General features: G+C 35.4%; 2 protein-coding genes across 3 annotated transcripts in view; one reads left to right on the forward strand and one right to left on the reverse strand.

Annotated features, from left to right (window-relative positions):
- The first annotated feature begins 139 nt into the window (after positions 1 to 139).
- TRMT2A (tRNA methyltransferase 2A) lies at positions 140 to 6,408 on the forward strand. Its single transcript, XM_085302688.1, has 10 exons — positions 140 to 283; positions 775 to 956; positions 1,857 to 1,971; positions 2,235 to 2,350; positions 3,339 to 3,450; positions 3,889 to 4,011; positions 4,642 to 4,717; positions 5,228 to 5,344; positions 5,568 to 5,664; positions 6,014 to 6,408. Exons 1-10 carry the CDS (start codon positions 242 to 244, stop codon positions 6,300 to 6,302), a joined length of 1,269 nt encoding a protein of 422 aa, XP_085158814.1. The 5' UTR covers positions 140 to 241; the 3' UTR covers positions 6,303 to 6,408.
- A 1,763-nt stretch (positions 6,409 to 8,171) lies between these two features.
- DGCR8 (DGCR8 microprocessor complex subunit) overlaps positions 8,172 to 27,670 on the reverse strand; it is a 21,820-nt gene continuing 2,321 nt past the window's right edge. For both annotated transcript variants that reach the window (XM_085302686.1, XM_085302687.1), the window contains exons 2-14: positions 23,935 to 24,940; positions 23,289 to 23,451; positions 21,396 to 21,538; positions 20,391 to 20,673; positions 18,572 to 18,769; positions 17,263 to 17,364; positions 15,899 to 15,997; positions 14,611 to 14,693; positions 13,901 to 14,001; positions 13,343 to 13,449; positions 13,000 to 13,127; positions 12,465 to 12,578; positions 8,172 to 12,080 (exon numbers count right to left, since the gene is read on the reverse strand). In XM_085302686.1, the coding sequence (XP_085158812.1) occupies positions 11,997 to 12,080; positions 12,465 to 12,578; positions 13,000 to 13,127; positions 13,343 to 13,449; positions 13,901 to 14,001; positions 14,611 to 14,693; positions 15,899 to 15,997; positions 17,263 to 17,364; positions 18,572 to 18,769; positions 20,391 to 20,673; positions 21,396 to 21,538; positions 23,289 to 23,451; positions 23,935 to 24,657 (2,328 nt within the window). In that variant the 5' untranslated portion in view covers positions 24,658 to 24,940 and the 3' untranslated portion in view covers positions 8,172 to 11,996. The remainder of the gene's footprint in view (positions 12,081 to 12,464; positions 12,579 to 12,999; positions 13,128 to 13,342; positions 13,450 to 13,900; positions 14,002 to 14,610; positions 14,694 to 15,898; positions 15,998 to 17,262; positions 17,365 to 18,571; positions 18,770 to 20,390; positions 20,674 to 21,395; positions 21,539 to 23,288; positions 23,452 to 23,934; positions 24,941 to 27,670) is intronic.

Raw genomic sequence — 27,670 nt, forward strand, 5'->3', positions numbered from 1 at the left:
TTTTAGCCCATTTAAAAATTCTGGGAAAAGTATTCATCTGATAATCAGATAGTTTTTTTTGTTTTTTTTTTTTGTCCTAGGCAAAGTACACACACGTATTGTCCTGTGCAACGGTTAACCTGACTCAGTTTTTCTAGGTGTATACATTCAAACTTTTGTTTCTGATTTGAGCAGGGAAATAGGAAATAACAACAGAGCATTATTACCTTGGTTGTTCGTGCAGAAGCAGAAGTATAATAAAATGTGTTGCCCAGTAGAGGGAGTGAAAGCATCACCATTACAGGTAATCAAATCTCAGGTGTAAGTATGAAACGGAGTTCATGAACTCTGGGTTAAATGAATTATTTGATCTTAAGAGGCAGTGGACAAACTGAATACTTGTATTCAGCTTGTAAGGAATGGTGAATTTTAGATACTGTTGCCTTTCCTATCAGTACTTAGTGGAAATATTTACTAGAAGCAACAGAATAATTAACTGAATGTTCTAACTTTAAAATGAGTATGGAAGCTTGCTTTGTAGGCTGATACAAACTTTCCTCAAATAATGTAATATTTTTGTATTTAAAATAAGAAGACCTACTAAAACTTTTCCATTACTGCTGTTACTTCTCATACTTCAAAGTCCATGAGTATTTTCCGTATGAAATGAAATGTCCTGTGGCCATTTACAAATACTTTTAAGCATATGAGGGTTGTTTCAGGAGAAAGTTGGCATACACAAAGAAGTGCTATCTTACATATCTTAATATCTTAAAATATTTATTTTAAATCTAGACTGGATATCGCAACAAGTGTGAGTTCTTGATTGGGATTGGTGTAAATCAAGAAGACAAAACTGTGGGTTGTCGTCTTGGCAAGTATAAGGGTGGTACATGTGCTGTGGTGGAGCCATTTGACACTATTCACATTCCAACTATTGCCAAAAACGTAGTAAAAGCTTTTCAAGACTACATAAGGTGAGTCTTTGATAAAGTGAGTTATCTGTAATGGTTTTAATCTCTTAAATACTCAAATCATAAAATTAAATATTATGAGAAACTTAATTTTTGTTCTGAGCTTTAAGACCTAATGTACACTAGTCTCATTCTTTAGCAATTCTTAGATATTTACATTTTGCACCTAGATCACTGGGTATTTTACGCTTCCATCTGCTCCATTCTTCTGAGCCAAGCACAGCATGGCTTTATTGCAGACAGCTAGACATCTAAGTTTACAACAGAAAGTGTCTAATATTTGAAAGCGCCTTCACCCACTAACTGTGAAGAAAGCATTCCTCATAGAAAGATGTTTTTTAAAGATGAATAACAAAGGTCAATTGTTTGCTTAGCTGATTTAGAGAAGAATCATCCTATAAGACAGCACAAAAACAAATGTAAATTTCTAAGTGACAGTACTTTTGAAAGAAGGTGAAGTTTCTTTAAAAATTAGTTAAATCCTTAAATATCGAGACCTGGGAACAGCGTGGAAGATTAGAAGTTTAAACTTGGCACAAACCACAGAAGCCAGCAAAGACATTATAAAAAACTTGTGTCATTCTCTGAGTGTTTTGAGAAGAAGCTGTCCATATCCTATCAACAACTTTGGATTGGTTAAAAGGGATTGTGAGAATTAGAGGCAGATTATTTTGCATTAGGAGATAGAAACTATTTGTCAGTCTGAGAGGTTTTTTTTTCCCCTTAAATAAGATTTGGAAGTCCCTTTTTTTTAAAAAAAAAAACAACAAATCAATGAAGGTTCTGTCTGTATTTATGTTTTTGATCATTTTGCTTGATGAGCTACTTTTGTGTAGATAAACTATTGAATGTCATGCAAAATAATAGTTCTCTGTTCAGTAACTGAGCTTTTGAAAATTGCAGGTCAACTCCTTACTCAGTTTACAGCCCAGAAACCTACGAAGGTCACTGGAAACAGCTCACAGTCCGTACCAGCAGGAATGACCATATTATGGCAATTGTTTATTTTAATCCTCAGGTATTTGAGATGATATATAATGTGCAGCCCAGCCATACAGCTCTAAAATTACATTATTTGATTTTATGAATATTGCACGTGAAGGAGAAATAGAATCACTACTTCATGTTTTTACCTTGCATCAGTACTTTTTTATTTAGAGTAATCTGATACAGGCAGATAAACAAGATTAATGTACCTATAGAAGGTATATACTAAATCAAGTCTCCTATTTCTTTAAAAAACTAAGATTATTGTTTTCCCTCCTTTTCTCTGAAACTTAGAAATTAAGTAAAGAAGAGCTAGCTGACCTGAAAATCTCTCTGGCAAAGTACTTTACAGAAGGGATGGGAAAGGACAGTGGTGTTACTTCTCTGTACTTTGTGGAAGAAGGCCAAAGGTAAGTGAGGTTTTGGCTTTATTCCAGGGGATTTTTATGATGGCTGAATTTTTTTGTTTGCAAGCAGGTAGTACTTCTACAACATTTTCTCTTCTGTATCTATTACAAAAAATAGCAGAACTGTTACACATTTGTTGAATGGTTACTCACCTTTGCCATAAAAGGCCTGTGAAAATTCCTGTTCTCCCATAGTTTCAATTACGCACTGGGTAAAGGCTGGGTTTTGGTGGGTGAACCTAGTTGTGGCTATCAAGCTGTAGAAGCATTTACTGTAGTACAAGGGTATTTATTAATATTGGCAAGTAGCTTCCATCTCCTTTCTTAATCATTTTATGTCATTCTTCATCTCATCTCTCCTTCATGGAGCACAAAGACCACTCTTCATCGAGAGATAACGCAGGATTTGGATTTCCTCAATGGAACAAAAATTGTACTCTGTAAGAGAAATTGGTCAGGAAAATAGTCTCTTAAAGACTACAATAAATGTTGGCCAACTGTTGGCCTACTGCCTAGCATGTAGTATTACAATTTGTAAGATAAATCAGACTTAGAATTTAACTTATGGTGTACTTTTTGGAGTAATTGCTATAAAGCATACTATTCATACAAAAAATATCAGAGTATATTACTCTAAAACTGCCAGATATCTGACCAATAGTAGCTTTAGTTCAGCTCTTGCATTGTTATAGTGATTTCCACCTCTTTTTGCGAGTTGAAAATTCATGTATGCATGCTCAGATTATTCTTACTAAAAGATTTGTGCRTACCAAGTATGAGAAATTCTAAATTAGCTTTTTGGAAGACTATAAGGTGTTCTCCTTTTTTGTCTAAACTTTTATTTCAGCATGCTGTACATAAAGTGTAAATGTTCTGTGTTTTGCTGAATATAGTTTGCACTACTTGTTTATGACCAGAGCTGTGGTAAAAATTGTACTAACAGATATACTTAGCTGCTTTCTTTTTTTCCCCCTCCCCTGTCCCTCCCCAGGAAATCTCCCAATCTAGAAGACTTGCCTTTGGAGCATGTAGCTGGTGATAAGTACATATATGAAGAACTTCTTGGCCTGAAATTTAGAATTTCTCCTCATGCATTTTTTCAAGTAACGATGATCCTAAGTTGCTAATTCTACTGTATTTGCGTTACTGCATTTAAGGAAGAGAAAGAAAGCTTGAGTAATGCAATGTTAACAAGATACTATATAATATTCTGAGAGATCTAACTTCCTAACTTTTATATGGTTGGTAGGATGCAATACCTTTGCAAGTATTATGTTCTGCTGTAAATACTCAGTGAACAAGTAGAAACTTCCTTATTATAAGCTACTTTTCGGAGATAATTGGATGTGACTTCTTTAACAATGGGATGGTGACCTCTTAGTACRTGCTAGTCTAGGTCAGTTGTACGTGATTATAATTTTACAGGCAAAGTTGACTTGTTTCTTAAAAACAAGGAAAAGGAAAACATGCATTCGTAAGACTCATTGAAAAACATTTACTATTTATGAAGAAGTAGACCCATTTGACATATAATTTTACAGGTAAATACACAGGCTGCAGAAGTTTTGTATACTGCCATTCGGGAATGGGCCCAGCTGAACCAAGAGAGTACTGTACTTGATATTTGCTGTGGTACAGGAACTATCGGGATTTCTTTGGCAAAGGTGAGTAACTTCTCTTTTTGGACATAGATCTACTTAAAACAGTCAACTTCCTGTCTTTCATTGTGCATCGAGTGAAAGAAAACACCTGAGACATTTGAAATGAAACACATCATATATTCACCTTAATTCATTTGCTAAATAACTGCAGGCAGTTTCATTAGAAAACCATTACAAAAGCTGATCCTTGGGTTGAGAGCCTAAATTTACCTTAAACAAGAGAGACATAGAATAGCCCAAACTAATAAGCAGAGATAGTTAGAGTCTAGTAAATTATGGCTATATCAGCTTAAAATCCAAATAACCAACATTTCCTGTACTTGCATCATGTATAGAACAGAGCTTAATAGAGCACTTAAGGAAATCTGGCCCCAAACCCCCTTACCTCCCCCCCTTTAGCGTAACTAACTCCAGTCTGTCATATACAGGTTGGGATAAATGATGTTCATCCCACAATTTCAGGCTAAAAATTCCCTATTTGTACAGGTCTCAGCCTTTTTTTTTTCTGGCTGCAAGGCAGTTCTCTGATCAGATACTAGTCAAAGTTAAATGTAGTAGTAGTAAATTGCTATGAGTGACAGCTGAATTTACATTTATGTACTGTCAACTGCTCTCTTTCCCTTCATTCTATAGAAAGTAAAGAAAGTTATTGGAATTGAACTCTGCCAAGAAGCTGTGCAGGATGCCAAAGTGAATGCCCAGATTAATGGTTAGTTAAGCTAAAATGCCAAGATCTTTCTTTGTTATGAACTGTACTAGTTGTATATCTAGGTCCTCTTTATATTGTCCAAGAAGTTTGGAATTACATGTTGTTGCTAGTAATCTTGTCCATTTTAACCCTTTCAYCTCCCTTGAAAACAAAGAGCCAGTCAATCTCTGTGATCCATCTCCTGTTGACTAACAGCTTATATCTTATATATTTATTTGTGTATATATGCACTTTCCCCCCTGCGGAACATTTCAATGTAAATCGCAAGCCACGTAACAATTACCCTTGAAAACAAAATAYTAATGGTGGCTATTTTTTTGTGTCTAGATACTGGAAAATGCTTAGGTTACTGCTGTTTGAATGATCTGAAGCACCAATGATTTTTAGAGTTGACTAAAAAATGTGTATTTTCTAAGGTATCAGATGTGAATATSCACCTTGTATGTACTGTCTAAAATAATGAATAATGCTTTTACTGGAGAAGTATTCTTTTTTTTTTTTTTTTTGTAGAACTGAATAACATTGAATTTTATTGTGGGAAGGCTGAAGATGTTGTTCCTTCCTTGATTAACCTATTAGCTCCTCAGAACTTAATTACTATTGTAGATCCACCACGAGCAGGACTGCGTAAGTTTACCTTAAGACCGTTCTCTGAATTGGTATTTAGTGATGTAATGCCCAAGAAAACACCAGGGGAATAAACTGAGTGGGAGACTTCAGGTATTACTTGAAGTAGGTGGATATTGCAGCAGTTTGTCCATTCAMGTCAAAACTTAACTTGGGAGTTTTTCTGCAAATCCACTGATGGATACAGAACTAGCAAACATCTTTCTTGGTTTTGGTCATCTAGATTCTAAAGTAATTCTTGCAATTAGAAGAGCTGAACATCTGAAGAAGCTCATTTATGTATCCTGCAATCCCAGAGCTGCAATGAATAACTTTGTGGAGTGAGTATTTCTTGTATTAAATCAACTAAGTAGATGCCTAAGAAGAAAAATGTGCTGCAGCAGGGGCACATAGGGCTAAGGTTAGCATGTGTGGAGTTTTGGGGTTTTTTTTAAAGCCAAATTCATCGAGTTTTGCCTTTSACCCTACACAGTTGACTCTAGCAAGCTTAGAACTGTATTGCCCCAAACTGAGTATTAATAGTGGGAAATACTAGGGGTGGCAAATAACTGCATATGGAATGAATTTTGAGAAGCAAAAACACTTTTTTGGAAGAGGAGTAGTGATGAACAGTACATAGAAATGTTAATACTGTACTTTTCTCTCCCACTCCTTTACTGTCCTGTCAAGTCTTTGCCGGGCACCATCCAATCGAGTCAAAGGAGCCTCCTTCCGTCCAGTTAAAGCAATGGCTGTGGATCTCTTCCCTCAAACCAGGCACTGTGAATTACTGATATTCTTTGAACGGGCTGAATACCCAAATGGAAGCTCTACTGAAGCAATGCTTGCTGCTACTCAAGTCACACTAGCAGGATGCGATTCAGAGTGCTTGGATAGTGCCGATCCATCTAACACTGATGCAAGCCAGGCTGCTTCTGTAGATGCAGATACTACATTCAAAGAGAATGAATCAACTTAASTCCAAGATGCTTTCCAGAAAGCTAGTTTTGCTTGTTAAATGCTTCAGTAACATTGTTTCTCTAATATAATGGTAATAAATCTCTCTACAACACAGCAATTGTAAACTTTTGAAGTTATGTCATTATGCACTTTTGARGTCATTATGCACTATTAGGCCAAATCCTGATTTTTCTTCTTCCATCCTTAAGGGAAGCTTAAGTGCATAAAGTAATATATATGGCTGTATCACTCTTTAACAGTTGAAACACAGTTTGAATTAAGATATTCCACAAATACATTCAGATACAATTATTTGAGAAAGTTGATCTGAATTTTAATGCAACATACTCTATTCCAGTTTGAGTATAATAGACTATACCTTAAGCAAGTACTAGGGAATAGCTGCTATTTATCAAGAACTAAGCAACTCAATAGATGAAGGACATAGATGCTGCTTTCAGGCAGCCTACAAATTCCCAAAGCAAGTAATCTTGTTCAGGGACCTCTGATTGTCAGTACAAACTTCGTTCAGCTCTGCTAAATTGTCAAAAYATGCAAATGTCTTTTGAATAAGCCTGTAAAGTCTTAGCAATCTTAAGCCTTCAGTAAATCTTTCACTTGCTAAATCTTCACCAGGAAGTAACAGGGTCTCCATTCATATTCTAATAAAAATGCTCTTTTCTACAGTTGAGATTAGTTTCAGAGACTGCTCTTACTGTACTGTCACTGACAATGCTGTAAAGGCTTTCTTAGATCATTTCCTATGAGATACAAGTATTTCAGTAGAGGCACACCCTCCCCTATTAAAACCTAAAGCCAGAATAGACACTAGAGAGGGGCCATTGATCTCAGCAGGAACTGCTAAGGAAGTTTAGGTGCTCCACTCCCCTCAGGAATTAAATGATCTCAGGGAACATTTTCCTGTCAGACTGTCAGTAAGTCTGAGTGGAGACTTTTAATCAAATAATTCATGTTTCACAATGATCTCTCTGAAGTTTTACACCTTTGTTGAGGCTTCTTGATTGTGTAGTAGCTGTAAAAAGATTACTTCAGCCTCATAGTGCATTTATAGAAGAGTGATATCTAATTCCATTACTGAAGAATGAGAAAACAGCTTGAAAGTAACAGGAAGATTACCTCAGCTTGTTCTGTTGTTGAGAGGCTGTAACCAGAGTACTTCCAAACTCAGTACTTCTTTCTTCCAGTTCTCTGCCCTAGACTCAAAGGATCTTAACTATGTTCCCAACTGTTTTACCCACAGGCCTGTGCCGTAAGAGAAAAAGACAGCTTTATTTTAATGCAAATTTTTAACAGAATAAGCATGTACTGAAGACAACCAGGCCATAAGCAGGAGTGCCATTAGTGAGCAGTACTTAGTACCAGACTCAGCACCATAAACTGCTGCTTGTCACAGTACATAGCAGGTGAGAAAATACACCTGTTTGACAATGCTATTGCACACAAGTTGTTCATCAGTTAGGATTAATACTTATGTACAGGTGTTCACACCTAGTATTAATTTAAGAGAACATAATGCACACTGCAGAATAAAGCACTGATCGTTAAAGGAATTACATTTTAAAATTCAAGTTATTGAACATACTTCTGATGTTCAACCTGCATTTAATGCAGGTTGGGGGAAAAAAAAAGTTAGTACAGAGCAGGCACTCACTAATACCCTTTCCCTCCTGGACAGGCCAGCGATACCAGATATCAAAAACAGCAGCTTCAGACTATGTTGTTTCCAACACTGATGATACTTCTTAAGTAAAAATACAAATTCTGTTTCAAGAAATTTAATTTCTATTTAAAAATACTTACAGGAATGAATGAAAAAAAAATCCTTTTCTAAATATGCTTACATTACCACAATACTGATCAGACTGCATCATTTTTATAATATCAAACTTTATTGCTCAAAACTAATTGTCTGAAAAATACACATGTAGTACTCAAAGACCAAACACATAGGCTTATATGATTGTGCAGAAAAAAAAGCAAGCAGAGGCTCAGTGAAAATGAGGCTTTATAGTTGTACTAATTTAGCACTGGCATCAAGCAACTGCACCCAATACAATTCATATAGCAACCACTGTTACCTACTTGGGCAATAAGAATGGATTTTGTTTTTCACTTTCCCATCTCCGACACGCCTCAGAATACTGTAACTGATCGTCTTATTTGGTAAAGAACAGCGTGGCTTCTTGCACTTCGTGTAACTTCCCACAGGAAGCAAGGAGGCTATTACTTTCGGAATTTTACTCCAGAATCAAAGTACAGTCTAGAGAATTAATAGGATGTCATGAGGCTTTTAAATACTTGATGTTACAGTATGTATGTTTACATACAGCCTAACAGCATCATAGGAGATTGGAAGTTTACATACGACAGGTAATTTTATGCATAATAGCCTTTCCAAGCATCTGAGTACCCAGCTACTTCATCCACTTTGTTTAATAAATATGTAAGAAAAAGCTGAATAACTGGTGTTTAAATAGGTAGCATCTGACTATTCACTGGAAGTCACAGTAAGTTTTCCATCAGTACCATACAGATTTGAATGCACACTAATTTAACCCTTAAAGTCAATATACCACACTTTTGTCGAGAAGCACATAATATGCAAAGCAAAAACTCTAACTCCCAAAGAATGGAACTGTTCTTAAACATACACTCCATCCCTATAAAAATACCCATCTTTCTTGGGATACAGGAGGGATAAAGAACAAATATCAGTGACAAAAGCAGCAGTTGTTTTATGCATTCATACAATCAAGATCTAAACCTTTACAGCCGATTACCTAGAAAACACACAAAGAGTTACAAGACAAATTTAGGATACATCTTGAATCACACTGTAAGTGTTCATGCAGAAGCTGAAGTTAATGCAATGAACTATCCTCTATCACAGCAGCTCGTGCTTATGTGCAAATGCAAGACTGTTATACTCCAAACAATAGTAAACATTAAAACACAAGAATACTTCACAATGACAATAAACAGCAGTTGTTTGTTCCAGCAGTTATTGCGCTATTTTCTGGACATCTCTCCAGTTAAAGGCTGCAGCAAGGTCTAATACCATCTTTTTTTTCCCCCTTTTTATTTCCTTTTCTTTTTCTTCTTTTTTTCTTTTCTTTTTTTTTTTTTTTAAGAATGCATAATATGTTCTTGGCTTTGGTTCACAATGAAATTTCTGGATGTTTTAATTAAGGGCAATGGTCACCTTGTGATTCAGATAGTGGTAGACTGAGGTAATACAGCAATCCTCTTAAAAACCATAAAAACAAATTTGTGAGGCATCTATGGATATTCTGCAGGTGACCTGCAAAAACATTGACATTCTGATTTCAGAAAAATAAAGATCTACAAGGGTGATTTGTCTTTTACAGTGCTATCCAAGCACAGGTTTTTCTGCTGAAAACACACAAGCTGACAAAAACCTACCTAATACAGTTAATACATTTAGGCATAGAAGATATAAGCCCTGTCTTTACGGGAAAAAAAAAAAAGAAAAAAAAAAAGAAAATTAAAGAGACAAACAGCAATCACTGTTTGTCAGTACTGCACCAATATTATATACCTTTCAAAGATGGAGATCTATTAAAGCTATACTAAAAAAAAAAAAAAGCAGAGGCAGTGGGGTTTTTTGTTTTCAGTTTTTTTCAGATAGGCCACTTCTTTAAATAATAGTTTATGTATAGTCTTCCAACTACCCGTATCCTGTTCTAACAGGATTACAACTTGCAGAACTGAAAAGCTGAATACAATAATGAGCAATGGATGACTTAATCTTTGCAGAGACCTCCAAGCATATCACTCAAACACAGAAACAGGTAAGACTCCAATACTCTTCAAACAATCCTATTTAACCTCAGACATTATAAGCAACATATTACAAAACATTAGCTTGGAATAAAAATTAAAATCCACAGATTTCCAAAATAACAGAGGTGATATTAAAAGAGGTCTGACAATACTGATGCCAATATTGTTAAAATCCAGTAGGCACAATTCATTATACTGCAATACACCATATGTAACATGGTTTAAAAAAATAAAAAATAAAATAAAATTTCACTGTCCAGGTAAGTACCAGGAGCTGCAGCAATTATAAAGAACTGACCTCTTTCACTCTTACACAAGTGTAAAAATAGCAGTACAACTTACGACTCTTGGATAAAGCATTGAAGCTCTACCACTAACTTGGTTTTCACTTTTAAGAACAAACCAAAGAACCCCAAAAGATGGTTCTAAGAGAAGATTTACTGCAATCACCCAGTAAAGAACCCCGAACGAAAAGGGAAAATAAAAACCCACAAAAAGCAGTGCTTTCACTACAGCCAAAAGTATTTCTTCTGTGCTTAATTTACTAAAGCCTCATATGACATAGTGAGTACTGCCTGTTTTCTAAGATTGTATTTCAAAACATTTGTATATTCATGATTTCATGTTAATCATACAAGTTGTTATGGTCTCATTCTACTCCTTACTCTATGTTGTATTCCAAATCTACATTCTAATTTTCATTGCAGAAGTTACACTTTTTCTCCAAAAGCTAAAATGTAATAAAAAAGTAAAAACAACTTAAAAAAGTAAAATTGCTGCAGTTATTTCAGATTCCTCAAAGTTCTTTTAAAATTCTTTGCTTTTATGGTGCAAATTACTTAAGACTTAATTCATCAAGTCAGATGTATTCTGACCCCAAAAAATGAGAATTTTTTTTATTGCTGGGGAGAGGGAGTAGAACATCTTTAAACAACGCATTGGCAAAATATTTTCAGACTGTCAACCATCTTCAGTTACATTTTGGCTCCAAGCTTTGAAAACAGCCTCTCAAAATGGCAAAACTTCATTACAGTGTTCATTCTAATCAAATAAATTGGGCCATATTTTCCACTTTCAATTGATCTGTAAACTATTGTAAGTTCTTTTCAATTAAAATAAACCCAACAATTGGGGATATCCAGCTTGTTGCTCTTAACACTAGCAGGTACACTTGTTCTTTCCAAGATTTTTTGTTTAAAAAAAAATAAAAGCCTCCCACCCAAAAAAAGCCAACCAAACTTGCCTACCATGATCTTGAATAACTATGCCTGGTAGGAGACAAAACAAATAAACAAAAAAAGAAACAGCATTACTGGCCTAATCCTATGGCATTAAACATTACTCATCACTTTCATGTATTTGTCAAAGTGTCTTATCAGTGCATATTATTATGTGCTGAAATGCAAAAAAACTTTTCACAAAAATAGTTGTAGGCATGTTCATACAAGAAGGTGTATATATATTTCATATATATGTATACATATATATATATTAGTATCAGCTTCAACCTGTACATAGATATTCTGAATCTGATCCTTAAAACACATCCATTTCAAACAGCTTGGATGACTTTCAAGGAAAAAGTGCTTGCTTGAGTTTATCCTGTGTGAACATGCCTGTTCTCTGTGCATTTGCCAAAGTAGAGCTCTTTATGATCAATCCTTTAAACATACATATCAGAGGTATTAAAAAAAAAGGTGAGGGGGAAGAAGATACAGAATAAAGGAAAATGTAATATTGCCCTGATGATGCAAAAAGAACAATGCATAACTGAAGCAGCTTGGATTTTAAGTTATCTTGCATTCTGCAGCAAACAGATCTTTAAATAATTGTTGAAAAATCTAGTTTCTCCATTTGTGTTATTGCTCCCCACTTGTAAGATTTCTCATTACACATCAACAGTGCACAAAGGTTCACTACCAGGCTGAGCTGACTCTACTATTGTCATCTTGGGTTTCTTTCGTGTTTCCTCCTAAAGAAAAAACAACACAACAACAAATCAATCAAAAACCATGACACAGATGTAAAGAGAACAAAGTATTAAAATAGTCTTAAAAGTTTCCATATTTTTTGCCAAGTTTATATCTTAGTCTTTGTGAAAGGCTAACTTGTTCTAATGTTAAAAATCAGCTTACTGAAGCGAGTAAAATAAAGTCATATGCCTGTTTAAAAATAGAGGATGAAAACTTCTCTAAAAGCAACCCCCCAAAAAATCAAGTTTTAAACACATGCTCTTTACACGAAAGACTAAAGAACAATAAAAAAATCTAAGAATAATCCGRAAGTCTAACGTGGCGTTTTTCCTGCTTCTAAATTAAAAAAAAAAAAATGCACAGCAAGCACAGCAACTACTCACTCTTTCTTGTGCCAATTTTTTCATTTCTTCCTGTAGCTTGTTCAGGATGTGCAGATTTGGCTTGTTCTTTTTGGCATACTGCTGAAGTTCTATCACGCTTTTATCAGATGTCTCCTATTCAACAGAACCATGAGCAATAATAGAAAAACTATTTTAACAAAAAAAAATCCAAATACATTGAATTACGTGGAAAATACATGGACATGAYGGCTGTATTTTCTTAAGTAATAATACACATTCAAATGAGTTAGTTGTATATGAATGAGGTTATTTAATTTCAGTCTGCAAACTCTAAGTGAGATCAACAGAACTGTGATCCTCAGTGAAAGTAGACATATTTTTGGCAATAGCTAGGTATGAGAATCAATCCAGAGGAACATAGGATTGCACATCAAACACGCATTGTGTTTATCATGACAGGGAACACCAGTATTATGTCAAATAGATATCATTAAATCTTCGTTTTAATTAAATAAAGAACAAAGCAAATGCCAAAAAACAATCACAAGTTACAATCAAACAAAATTATGTTCACCTGTTTAACCATCTTGCTACTCTCTCTACCATACATACGCAAAAGAGAGCCCCAATTTTTCACATGTGGATGCAGTAGCTGTAGGATTTTCTGAGAAGCTAATTGTTTCCCCACTCTTTTATTTTTGCCTGTAAAAACAATCACAAATATGTATCATATCAGGATCTTCTGTAATTAGCTGAACACTAACATTTACCTGCTTTATCAAAATTTAGGTATCAGAGAACAGTAGAGTAAGCATAAAACCAGCTAGATAGCTGAACAAGTTCCTGCAAAACAGATAATAAAGGAAAACAAGAGAAAAAGGAATTTATCAGAAGTCACACTAAAGTAGTGTACTTACACCAGCCTCGTACTGTGTGTTTGCCACAAGTCATGACATATTCACTCTTCTGATTTTTACCAGGAATCACTTCAAACTTTATGGATGTGTCACCCATTCCATGGTTTCTTAAGTACAAACAGAGTTAGTATCATAAGTAAAATTACAACTAACTGAAGTGGTTACAGTTGTCTTTAACAGTCATTGCAATGGAATTAGATACACTAAATTAATATTTTAAGACATATTAATAAGAAAGTACTACTTTAGACCAGTATCTTGATTTGAATGGAAAGGCAAGCCTGTATAAGGGGGCAAAAAGTCCCCAAAACTRAAGCCTAATCTCAGAAGACAAGAAGCATAAATAGCTAGTATGAATTAAAGGAAAATACACCAATAATCAGTTCAGGCCATACCATGCCTCTTGTAGTCACAGCAAGCACCGTAGGCTTGGCCAGCCCACAAGCATCCTCAAGTTACTGAATTCACTGTGCACACCAGCACCCAAGCAAACGAACAATGAACTCTGACCTAAACATCTATATGCAACAGAATTTGCTCCTTATTATGCTGTTTTACCTTTTAAGGCACTCATGGAGAATCTGATATGGAGACAAGAGTCCAGCTTTACTGGTCAGTTCATATACCCGTGAGTCCTCAATACTGATATGGTTAAAATACTATAAAGGAATTGAAAAAGGTTATTGAGCTTTTATGCAAGACACAATACTGCTCTTAACTCCTCATCTCTTCTGTGCTATGCTAAACAAATTCTGATGCCGTGTGCTGAAAAAGTACTTTTAAAAGCATAACAGAGGTCTTTACCATCATCATTAAAATTGTCAGGCCTCATCTTATTTTAGCAGACAAAAATCTAAATTATTTTTCTAAGTGAAAAAGGTCTCAGAAGCTCAGGCACTTTTTAGTTCTTACTTGGTCTTTCAAAAAGATCACACAAAAAGAGACAGCATCTAGTTTTGATCTTTTCAAGCCAGCAACCAGAGAATTCTGGAAGCCAGGGTAGTTCAGGGCACTCAGTGTCTTAGAATACCTCAGGCCTCCAGAGAGCAACATTTTGCTAGACAGTTCAAGAACAGGGCACAAGCTCTGTTTCACAGCAAACTTTCTCATCAGCTTCAACAAAAAAAAAATATTTTCAGATTTCATAAGATTTTCACACTTCCATCTGACTGAGAAAAACATGCTATGAATTTTCATCTTTCTCATATTCCAGGTGCAGTGTTCTTAAGAGTTTCCAATATCATATTCACCAGGCAAGGAATCAGTACCTCAAGTTCTTCACTGTCTTTGGGCTTCTCCTCAGAGGTCTGTTTAACAAAGTCAGGAATAAGGATTTCCAGTGTAGCTCGAGCTGTGGAAAATGATTCAGTATCTTGATTACTTTTATTTTAAATGATTCTAAATAAAAACAGCAGAATAAAAAAGAGGCTTTAAGCAAGCCTCATGTTTCCCCTAAAAATCACCACTCCTCCTCAAGAACAACTTTACAGGTAAGTTATCTTTTTTGCTTTCATAAGAAGTACAATCACTTATACTTAAAAAAAAAAAAAAGCCATGTATTTCTGTGTGTTCAAGTTAATAATAAAAGACTCACTACTATTAAATTGCACCCAAGAAGAAATCACTTTCTGCAGATGCCCCTAAAAGGAAAATTTATTGACTCTCATTTTTAAAGTGATGTAGAGCTCTTAGAACATCTACATGAGGCCTAAAAATTTAAGAGACTTACTATTTTTTAGGTGTCACAATATTTTTACAACACAAGTATTGTACACATCGCACATTCAGAATTTGCCTAAGATATTGCAACAAAATACATTGTCTTTGCACAAACAACTCTGTGCTGGGTTTTGATGATTTTAGCTATGACGACAAATTTCATGAGTGCAGAGAATACCACTGGTTGTTACACATGTTCACATTTTGAGAAGTTATTTTTGTCCTGAATCCTGAGGCCAAAGACATTCCAATCAAGAAATTAGTAAGAATTTCTAAGGTATCAGAGACATTCTCATCAAGGTATTCATTTTCTACATGTTTACTAAAAAGTCACACAGTTAGAACGATTACAGTAGAGGTGTACTTAGAAACTAACAGCAAAACCCACACAGTTTAAAGCAATAGTTTTAGTACCAGAAAGAAAACCAAAACAACCAGAAGTGTTTTGTTTTTAAAGAGGACAAAGGTTTACATTTTGCTAAAGCCCATAAGCCAGGTGTTTATACAGCAGATGACTGTATTATAAATATAAAAAACCCAGCATCCATTCATTAGTCTTTTTTACAGCTATTCAATATATGACAATAGCTGGTATGCAAGTTAACATCTGAGGTTTTTTCATGGTTTTCTATCCCATGAAGTTGTTCAGTCTTGGGCTGGCATAAATACTGTTGCAGAGGCAGTTTTATCCTCTTTACCAAAATGAAGGAAAGTGTACCTTCTTTGATTACTAATAAATTTAATCCTACTTACTATTGCAAACCAGTCATCTTCAAAGCAGAACTGAAAACAGATAAAAAAAATCACCAGTTGGTATTAAGTAAAAAAGAACATTACCAGCTTTATTCTTGGCAAGTTTTTTGCTGCTGGCAGTTCCAGCCCCATAAGTCACTCCATCAATAATCACCGAGGCTCCAAAAGGCTCACTTGGGTTCTCTGGAAAGGGAGGAGGGGAGGAGAAAAAGAAGTGTGTGTGGGGGGAAGCTTTTCAGAACTCCCAATATAAAATACTCACCATGAACATGGAAGATTCCCATTATCAGGATTTATATTCTTCATTTCAATTCAAATAAGCTGAAGTCTTAGCAGCAAGTGCACAATMTGTGTCAGAAACTACTAAATTACCTTTCCCACCATTGACACAGGGTAAAATTAAAATCTTTTTAAAAAGCACAAACCTACTAAAAGACATCCATTCAGCATTTCAYGTAGACTCCTCACTAATCATACACCAGTGTCTCCAACTTTTAAGTAATTTCCTTCCTTTTAGTACTATGAGTAAAATTGGTCCACATTTATATCAAAGCTGTTTCCATCAACTGCATATGAACTTTTTGCAGTTTGCATCTAACTAATAATTTATCCACAAATATTAAAGTAATTACAATTTTAGCAATGACTTGAGACAGCGGCATGAAAGACTAGATCCACGCTGCCACTTTCAGCTTCCACTTACACTTTTAAAGATCACTTCATACATACTCTTAAGGATGACCAAATTTAAATAAGGACCTCCATGACATGGCAATAATCATCACATACAATAACTTGAAAAGTTAMAGAATTTTAAAACTCTACCTAGCTAAAATGCTAATACAATCTTTGCTAGTAGRAAGAAAAATGGAACAGAACAAAACCACGAAAAAAAATCAAATTATTGCAGCTTTGGGGGGGGGTGCAATGTGTCTACACAAATCTTTCAAATTCTTAATTGTTTCCTTCTCAAAAGCCTACACTAACCATAATTACTCTTCAGAAGAGATTTAGGTTTAGCATTCTTTTTTCCCCAGAATTCTGATGACTCACTGAAACAACGCATGCTTTACAATCATATCCTCTGAATATCAATGACGTAAGAAAATGAAGCAAATATTAATTGTGCATAACAAGCAAAACTGCCTGTATTTCAGTGATGCTTTCTTTTAGATGCAAATGAGTTACTTAAGTTCGTTTCCACTTTAGCATATTTTTCCAAGTGAAAACACACTGTAGCCTTAAATACAACCTCTCTCCTGCCCTCAAAAGCCACTTTTAAGACAGAAGGAAAGTATTTAGCTAGAATTTGGCTCATAGTAGGTCTTCAAGATATCTCCTAGGGAAAATGTCTATTTACTGTTTGGTATTTTTTAAAATATACAAGCATCAGAGTAGAAATCCTTCAAGACAGCATTGTGGTCAGTTAAAAACCTTAACAGACTTACCACATTCAAAGAAATTGTAAACAGGGCGAACCTTTAGGACTCGTTGCATATATTCATGCAGTATGCAAACTTCAGACTTCCCATTGGGATTAATGACAAACTCTAAAAGAAAGTGTGGGGGGGGAAAGACAACTAAGTAATCCCAGTCTTAAAAAAAAAAAAAAAAAAAATTGCTTCCAAAACCTCAAAACAAAAAAGATTGAACTGCAAGTGACAAGAGGTAAGTGTCCTGCCTAAGTTAAATCTAATGCAGCATTTTCAGCACCTGAAATCAAAGCAGAAATCAATCTTCTAATCCATTCCTAAACATGTGGTTTTATCTCCCTGCTAACACTAAGCATGTAGATCGTAATTCCAGAAACCAAAAAAATGCTCCTGTTTTTTTCAGAAAATCCTATTTACCCAGCTACAGGTCAGGTCRCTGTCCTCCTGCCCTCAACATGTTCTTTGTATTTTTAAGTCTCCAGTTCTTTCCTAAAACAAAATCATGCATCAAGAACACAAGCCCTGCCTCAGTGGGCATAACGGCAGGATGTGACAAAAGGCAGTCCATATCACTATGATTTAGATACATAAAGTCCAAATAAGTCCTTAAATTAAATGGTTGTAATGTAGCTCTAAACCTTCAACTCAGAATAAAATGTATTAACTAAAAATTTTACAACCAATCATCTTTCACAAGGTAACACAATAATTCACTTTGTTGTCATTTCCCTACATACTCACATCATCTTAAAGCATGTAACATTTACATTAGAAACAGCAAATATTTTGACAAGCTAATTTTTTAAGGTTATCACCATATTGCAGCTAAACATGCTACTCTGGCTATGCAATCAGTACAGGTATAAGTTAATCTAGCCTAGACATAATGTCCACTCCTTCACACCACAGGGTATGTAACTGAACACACAGATCTCTCTTACATGTCAAAATGGTTTAAATTAACACTTTTAATCATAGTTTTAACCTGGATCATTTTGGCATTTGTAATCAGTCTCTAATTTGTAATCAGACCGATTAGAACGGATACAGAACTAAAAAGGCAGCAGCATTCAGTTACTGGGCAGAAGAGTTTTCAGTGACAATTTACAGTAACAACTAGCTACAGGTGGTAAATAGTTACTAGGACTGAGGAACATATTTTTTAATACAAAATATGTTTTGATAGATTTTTTTTTCCTTTACTATGCAACATGGTAAATCCAAGAGCACAGAATTCCAGAAAAAGAAGAAAGTAGATTTTTTTTTTCTAGTCAAGCTCAGAACTGTAATTAGCCTTTGATAYGCATAATTTGATGGAACTGACCTTTCTTTGTGGGTGCATCCTGCACAGACAAGGTAATGAGTTTCTGATTGGCAGGCAGAATAGGCCGCTCAGATTCTGCCTGCTTCCGCTTCATTTCACGATTGAATTGCCGTCTCTCAGCCCAGGTTCTGAACTTTTTTACGGTAACTTGTTCAAAGTCAAAACGCTTTTCAAGGTAGCGTCTAAAATCCTCTATGTCTAAGAAATACAAGCACGTTAYTCTCTCATTGACTGCTACGAAAGCATTAAGCATTCCCACTGCTGCAAACATGATGTAAACCTTTTATTAGACTACTGGCAAAAACCCCAGTAACTTCAGTTCACGTATTCAAGGCTAAGGTACGATTTTACATTAACAGAATTAATTACAAGTTTTCCCATTAATCTGACAAACTCAAAATGTTTGTGCAATTGGGGGRAAAAAATGTCACTTGAAGATTTCACGAGGCTCCAATCAGCATACTATCTAGCAAAACACCAGTAATTGTACTGCTTAGTGAGCCTTTCCTTCAGCACTTATGCACCTTCTCATTATCTAAAAGCAATGTGTACAGTGAAAAACAGTAGTATGCTATAAACCTCTGTTTCYTGAAGTCAAAACTACTGCTACCTACTTATTAAATAGTGTATCAGAAACACCATGTAATGATGCTCCATAAATTCTCTGACTACCTATTGGCTTCTAAACAGAAAACTGTCTCTTGAAGCACAGCCGCATTTCCTTTATAGGGTATTTTTGCAGATGTAATCAACAAAAAAATAAGAGAGTAGAATGTCAAGATGTAAATGAACAACAGAAAGCTGCAGACATTACTTCCTTCCACAACAAATTTCAAATGCAAGTCACACTTATACATCATCATTCATTGAATATTCTTTTTTCAATAATACAGCAAAGGTCCTCTTTAAGGAGAGAGACAGATGAACTACATGTGGAAGATAAAAGCTTACTGTTTTTTAGTTCTAGTATGTATTGATTTATTAGATCTTTTTAAATGTTTTGACACAACTTTAGGATTAAATGGGACACGCATAATGACAAGGTTAATTTTTACATTTGAACACCATGAAGACAAGCAGTAGCCTATGATCTGATTTATCAGTATTCTGAGCAACAGTGATTTACATAGTACTCTCAGGTACAAAGTTGTGATAAGAGGTTCATCAGATTTCTCTGTAAGTTTTTCTGTAAACTGGGCAGGCAAGTCTGGCATGACCTCTTTCAGCAGCTTTTTGTATAGAAATTATCAGATTTACCTAAATAAAATATTGAAGCATCACACCCCTTTGCACGAGTGCAATTGCATTTGCATGATTTATTCTATTATATTGAGTGAATAAGCAAATCCAGTCCACCTGCTTCATTTACCTTAAGTGGTTATGCTGAAAACAGACACAACTAAGACAACACAGAGAAYGCACAGAAAAGCCTATTTACAGGAAAATTCACACATACATACCTAATAACAGCAATCTATATGAAACCATTAATGTAACTGAATTAGACTGAGAAAGTCTACAGCACTAAATCCCCCAAATCTTCACTTGTGTGTGTAAAAATCTTCACATACAGACTCTCAAAAGTCTTCAGTAAACACCCTCCAGGATACGTCTCCCTTCCTGTTAYGATCAAAACTGATTTATAAAACTGGACCTGTATTTCCAGATCTTTGCATAGGATAAACCATACAGAAAGAAAACTTACCACTTGATCTTGAGCAAGATAATATTCCGTTGGCAAGTCAGGAATAAAGCGCAAGTGTTCCAACTGCCATTCCCCCAACTCTAGCAAAGAAAAGAGTCTGCTTTCCATTCTTACCTACAGATTCATCTTTACATACTTCAACTTTGGCCTTAACTTGTCCTAAGGCTCCTTGTGCTGCATCTCCCCCTGATGGGTCTTTGTCATCTAAAGGCCCAGAATCAGCAGCAGTGGAATCTGGCTCTTCCGTTTGGCAGTCCAGTTCTGAAGATTTATCTATGTGCTTTATGGGTGATACTTCCCCATTTGGGGTTATGTCATTGTTTTGTTCCCTTTCCTCATTTTCCTTCATTTTTTTGTAATGCAAGCAGGGAATGCTACTAAGGGGAGGATCATGTTTCTGCAAATATAAAATAATACACAAAGTTTCAGTACTTCTAGGTCACCAAAAGCAAAACCAAMACCACAAGAACAAAAGATCCAACCGTCTTCAACATGAAAGTTGTTTTTATTTACTGTAGGTTCGGGCTCCCTGAGCAATCTTAATTCTACTCAAGATCTTAGTGTGTCCACCATTGTGATATCTTGGCATTGTTCAACACTGATGATGCCAACAGCACTGTTCAACAATGTATTTATTGTTTTAAATCTGAACTACATGCTGGTTCAATTACAAATAACACAGCCCTTCAGGTAATCCACTGAACTTTATTGGGGTTAAGCCACAACATTAAACCAACCTATGCAGACTCCCTAGGTTCATGAATATCACAGGTAGATAAGCACACCACAGCTCAGGCTAGTATGCCTACAAATAAACGACCTAAGAACACTTCAGGAAATAAGTGATCTGAGTGCATTTCATGGTGAAATAAAACCAACATTGTGCAAAGAAAGCAAACGCAAGACGAATTCATTCACTTTAACTGCCCAAACTCACTGCAAAATGGAAAAAAAATGTAAGAAAAATCATGTAACATTTTTAAAAACATAAGTTTACTTTTCAAACAGCTTAACTATAACACTGGAAATAAACCTGCTAGAGTAGAAAACCATTCAGTCATTATAAAGAACATGTCTAGTTTTTTGAATCTCAAATATTTWAAAAAATTGAGTTCTCACCCTTATGCTTCCTGTTCCCAAGAAATAAGGTCTAGACCAGGTAACAACTCTAGATTCTCTGTGCAGATATACAGGAATGCCTGAGTTATGGAATGTCATGATCCATCCGTCTGGCAAAGGTTCTGTAGGAGGGCGGCCACGACCTTTAAACAAAGAATGACTTTAAACTTGCACAGACGCCTTAAAAGAACAGGAAAAGAATCAAGATTTTTATTTTTATTGCTTTCTCAGTCTCAGAGGATATAATGATTCTGAATAAGACTAAAAAAAGTTTTGTAAAAACACTGTTTTACTTTAATAAAAAGCTATATCCTTCTAAACCACACTAAATCTTGCTAGATTATGGATTCTGTGATACATTTAATCGAAAAGCAGTAACAGCACTGATTTTTATACAGACTGATTTGTTCATTTCACCAGTAGATTTTTCCATTCTCCTTAGTCTTCTCAACCAATCTACATAAACACGGGCACCAAAGTATTCAATGGAAAAATCAGACTTGGTTTTGAAACAATTGAAATTTCCATTAGAAAATTTTGCACTTGACACTCGGGGATAACTCCGAACTTAGAAACGTCTAGACCTACAGATCCGAATAGCCAACAATGAGTTAGKGAAGTGCTGTAAGTCAAGGCTTTTCAGTTCACATCTCACTGGAATAGCTGTTTTGCACTTCACACGCAAACCCAGCTCTATCTGACCAGCTCTACTGTCACTTGAGTAATCAGACTTACTTACATTCACTTCCCCTATCACCTTGTCTTTCACCTTTCCTTCTGTGCCTGCTCTCCCAACCTTATTTCTTATACTGAATCCCTTCAATTTTCCACTTTTTTGTTCAAAACAACAGTCTATTCCAAACCAGCAGACCACCAAGTATTCCTTGGATCCCTGTCATCTTCAGTGTTACCTTCCACCTTTCTCAAATACTCATACATAAAAGGATGAGTGGTCATTAATTCCTACATTTTATTTTACTGATGAAAAATTCTTGTAATTTCAGCCTCTAAATATTCTGTTTCAATGCAGCTCTTTTCTCTGATGGCTGCAGAGAGAATCCTTTTCGTTAAGGATCATCAATTAGAAATAAAAACTCATAGTATCAAGTTTTTCAGCAAAGGCACAACACAAACCAGAATTAAGTCCTTTATTCTTAAATATCTTGGTCATCAAAAATGCCACTTCTTCCAGATGACATGACAGAAATTAAGAGTATAATAAGCCAGCAGGATTCCTCCCATCGCGTTGCGAAAGAGAAAGTTGTAATATAATCCTCTAGAGCAGGTTCAAAGTTTAATTCAGACTATTCTCATTTTTTTTCTGGATCAGTTCTCATTTCCTAAAGCAGTTCTCCATTAGGAGTTTGTTATATTTACACAACAAACCTTGCATAAATGTAAGCTGCTGACTTTCCTCATAGCTCTTCTTAGTGTTGCATGCATCAAAGTTTCACATAAAACCATTTCAATAACAGAAGTTATAAAACTAAAGTAGGAAAAAAGTCAGACCACAGCCAGCCCAGCTGCTTCACAGAGAGAAGAAAAAAAAAAAAAAAAAAAAAATCATCCTTGTTCACCTCCCTAATACTGGGGTAATAACCACAATTTTCCACAAATCCATGTATCAAAACACATTCTCATTACATACAAATGATGAAGATAAAAAGCACTCCTAAACTCCAACTTCACAGTTTAGGAACATGAAAACCACATCCTATGGTAGGAAGCCTTCAAACAGTAAAATCTCTAACATATCCACTATTTGACCAAAATTAGTTTGTTTGCAATGTACCTTTGTGCCCAATGTACCTTTGTTTGCAATGTACATGTACCTTTGTTCTACGTATGTATCACACCAAAAAATATACAGATGTTTAATGAACATTTACTTACTTTTAAGTACAGTTTTAATTTTGGTCATCATTGGCTGCACGCTTGTTTCTCCATCAGACTGGTGATCACTTTCACCGCCATATTTCTCATTTTCTACTCTCCGTGTTTTGGGAGCTCGAAGACCCTCTTCCAGAAGAGCATCCACATCATTATCAAAATCATCCTGAAAGAGACAGCATCAGATACTATCCTCCTGAAGCTGCTAACCTTCCTTCCTCCTTGTACAGAAAAAGTACATATTATTTCTATGTACTTCCATTCAGAGAGAAACTAGAGATTTTCAATGATCCCARTAAAAAGACTGAAAAATAAAAAAATAAGTTTTCATAAACGAGAACTAGTATTTTCCAGGACAAATATGAGCCGAGGTTGTAAGACTGTAAGAAGCCCTTTAAATGTTCTTTTTAAACAAGACAGTAGAAGCTGTCACACTACTTGCAAGTTTTACCAAGATAATTAACAAAAGTTTTCAACCAAAGAAAAGTTCTGTACACGATGACAGAAAATCAGTAATTCTGTCGCCGAAAGTTTTGCCTTTTTGACTCTAGCACTAGACACTTCTAGTAGAGATTGTCTTAAAGTCTTTGCATGTTTCTTTCTAACCACTTTTAACCCTCACCCCACCAAAAACTATGGATTTACTTACCTCATAAGAGTAATTCAAGGTTTCTTCATCCACTTTATCTCTTTGAACAATTGCTTTAGATGTGAACCCTCCTCCTTCTTCATCTATTTCCATCAAATTGTCGGTAAAATCTTCTAACTCATCCAGAACTGCATATTCCACTCTCTTTTCCTGATCAGTATCATTTTCATCCTCCTTCTTGTCATCACTTTCACCCCCTGTTCCTATAACTTTACCATTACTACCAGCAAAAGGACAAACATGCAAATCCCCATTGACATTATTAATACCAAAATCTGTATCTGCCTTATAATCTTGCTCAGCTCCAGTGTACAGCACTTTTCTATCTTTGCTTTTGCAGCTTTCTGTAAAGCTAACACTAATCTTTACATCCTTAAGTAACTTAAGATCTGGGGTGAACTTTCGAACTGAAGGTGCATGACGAGCAGTTCTTGGGCTTTGGTCACTACTGTTAGGGTCTATTATAAGACGACTTTTGTAGCAGGCAGATCCCTTTGTGAGAAGCTGTGCTCTGCAGATACTGTGCGTGTCCCCAGCAGGGGTATCTGACTGTCCATCACCACCAGAGCTAACGTCCATTACCTCTGCGTCACTGGACGTTTGCAGGGGAGGTGGTGGAGGCTGTTCATTAGGCGGCAGAGGTGGGGGACAAGTATGATTCTCCACATTCATTTCTCTTGCAGGTTCTTTAGGGAGGGGAGGTACATTTTCATATTTCTCCATATTTAAAACTGCAAAACTACTGATTTAAAAAAAATGCTTTAAATAAATGTATATATCTATAATCCTAACATGCATAAGTCCATCAAAATAGGTTTATCATGTTCTACTCAATATGCAACACTGATGATTCAGTTAAGCTGACTACATTGTTCTTTTCATTAATGTAGACAGCTTTCAGAATCACTGTCTCAATTATTGGAAATCACAATGCATTCAGCTTAAATAGCTGAAGACTAAGACTGCATCTTCATTGGACAAGCAGGTCTCCTTTTCTTCTTTCAACCTACAAGAAGAGAAAAGGTATTTGTCACAGAAAAAACAGAAAAAGTATCCCAGCCACAAAAAGCATGTAATTCCTTCCTCTACTTTTATTGCTACTTGAAATTTGTAGCTCTTTTTTTCAATACTGACAATGCCACCAGATCTTAATACCATTTTGAACAAGGGTGAAATTAGATTGCTATCTCCTGATCTGTGCACCAGTACAAGAACTTGCTAATGCACAGTTRTCTGTATCACCTGTTGACTACTGCTGCTTGGTTAGCAGGCAAGGCATTAAGCAAGGCTTTTATGTAGGCTAGATTAAAAACTAGAGGAATTTAAAACAAATTCGTATTAGAGCCATACTTACCAACACCACAGAAAGGAAAACTAACTTGARGTTTAACATAATTTGAAAAAAATGACAAGCTTTTAACAACTATGATTTATACAGCAGATGGCTTTTTAAAAATTTAAGTTACCAGGTATTTTTGAAATACCACTAAACACTTTAACAGGAAATCTGATATTTTACTAACAATTTACAATAGAATCTCTAGATAATCAATTATTAGATGTTTGATCTTGTATTCTTTTGTWTGAGCCATACTATTATGAGACTATATATTTGGTATGTCTAATGGATTCAGGTATAGATGCACAGTGTTAAAACTCAAATTAATTCTGAAAGGCATTTAGCAGGTAATGTTTTAGGTCCTTTTAGGTAACAAATATTCAATTGCTCTAAGCAACTTTATGTTTTGCTATATTAAGTGGGCTCTTTCCATAACTATGTATATGATGTATTCTTAAATTATAATTTTGTCATCTGCGCAGGACTGTAAGCACCTAGGGAAAGGAAAAGGACATATGATTATAATTTCTTACCTGCTATTTTGGTTTCTCCAAGTCCCTCTGTGCCACCCCAAACTGGGTTTAAATCTTCCTACTAGCTGGAAACAAAGCAGTGTTACTCTGCCTAAGAAAATCAGCTGGCTGAATCTGCTCTGTTCAAAGTATTTCCAGGTAGCAGAGAAAGTCTACCCAAACATGCTAGAAGGAGAAGTGTCACTTCATAACATATGAAGACAAAAAGGCAGAAAGCCTGGGTTGTCACTGGGGACTTAGAGAAGCCAAACATAATTCTATAACATATCTGTATAGATAGAACAGCCTAGACAGAAAAAACTTCAACAGCAGTGTACAAACACCAACTGGGGCAAAGCAGGAATTTGAGCAGCAGCAGTTATAATAGAACCAGTGAAAATTAAAAACATACAGAACCTACCTACCTGGAGGCTGGAAGAAAAAAAAATATAAATGAGCTAATATTCCTGTTTTAGTGATTCAGCCATAAAAATTTTGCTGGGCAGCAGAATTGTTCTTTTTTTTTTTCTTCTTCTATACACCCAACTGTAAGACACATTCAAGACATGGAGCTTGACATGCACTGCATGTCTTATTCCTACTAAGGAATATGACTCCATTTTGATAAAGGCTCTAGAATAACCCCCATCTTTGTTGTGAATACATTAGAACATATTACCACACAGAATGGAAAGCAGCTCATTCTACACTAAGACAAACAATTCTATGTATTTAGGATGGGATGAATTTAAAGGGTAGCGATCAATTCCTTAGTATTTCAACAGGTGTTGAAATATGTCATGTAACACAGAACACCTCTAGAAATATATTTACATCTAATATCCTTTCCTCTTCTCATCTTCTGATAAGAAGCAGACTGAATAAGTTGCTAGTTTCCTATCATTAATTCTGAACAAAAGTAAATGGTCACAGTATAAATTCATTAACTACTGGAAATTAAATGCCTAAGTTATCTCATTCTTCCATCTTAAACCCTATAAACTACAAAAAGGAAGAAGCAGAGTACAAGAGTGTTCCAATTCTCACCTACTTTTTCTTGTTAACTGATGCTTAAGACATACCCTTCATACCAGAGGCTGAAAAAAGCCAGTAAGGGTTTTCCCTTAGATATCAGCTACTATAGGAAAGAGAGAAGTAATAGAAGCCTAAAAAGGTGAGTTAGATTGGCCTCTAGATTAAAAACAACCAAATATATCTTAGATGAAGATAATCAAACAACCACGTACAAAAAAACTAAACATATTAAGTTATGTAATACAAAAATATAGAACAAGTTCACCTGTCAATTGTAATCTTTAGTTAACTTGCCCTGAATGAACAGATCTTATTCTCTAAGGCCCTAACAAGTTTCACCAAGAAGTTCCTTCAAGATTCAGAAAGCTGACTGTCAAGACTGCTTCTCATACTTGCCAAATATGCCTAAAAGCATTCAGAYGCCTTTCAAAAAGCATCATAGCAAAGTCAGGGGTAACTTTAAAAGATACGGAGCACATCAGTCAGCTAAAACAGTCCACTGCACAAAGACTGAAGGAACTCTGGATGAACCGGAGAAAACACAAATGCACAGCTGATATCCTGGAGCTATCACAAATTCCACATTTCAGCACACCATTTGAAAAGGATTCATGTTATAAAGTAAACTGAAAGAAACAGATACACAGTGAACACCTAAATGTAACATAGCAAACTGAGTAAGTTCCCAACAAAAGTAGTATACTGAAACTCTTCCTCTTGGTTTAGTTACCTTATAGATCCAAATCTATGGAAAGGAGGGGGGGGCTGAGTGTTTACTCAGCTTTTTCTCTGTTTAGCAAGTTTCACTACCTACTCTGTCTAAATAGATGGATCAAAAAAAAAAAAAAAA

This window comes from Rhea americana, unplaced genomic scaffold, assembly GCF_003343005.1.
Source record: "Rhea americana isolate MKP2758 unplaced genomic scaffold, rheAme1 scaffold_191, whole genome shotgun sequence".
Classification (NCBI taxonomy): domain Eukaryota; kingdom Metazoa; phylum Chordata; class Aves; order Rheiformes; family Rheidae; genus Rhea; species Rhea americana.

Coding starts and splice junctions, on each gene's coding strand:
- TRMT2A (XM_085302688.1), top strand. CDS start 242: ATGTGTTGCCCAGTAGAGGGAGTGAAAGCATCACCATTACAG. Junction 957..1,856: donor GCTTTTCAAGACTACATAAG/GTGAGTCTTTGA, acceptor TGAAAATTGCAG/GTCAACTCCTTACTCAGTTT. Junction 2,351..3,338: donor TTTGTGGAAGAAGGCCAAAG/GTAAGTGAGGTT, acceptor GTCCCTCCCCAG/GAAATCTCCCAATCTAGAAG.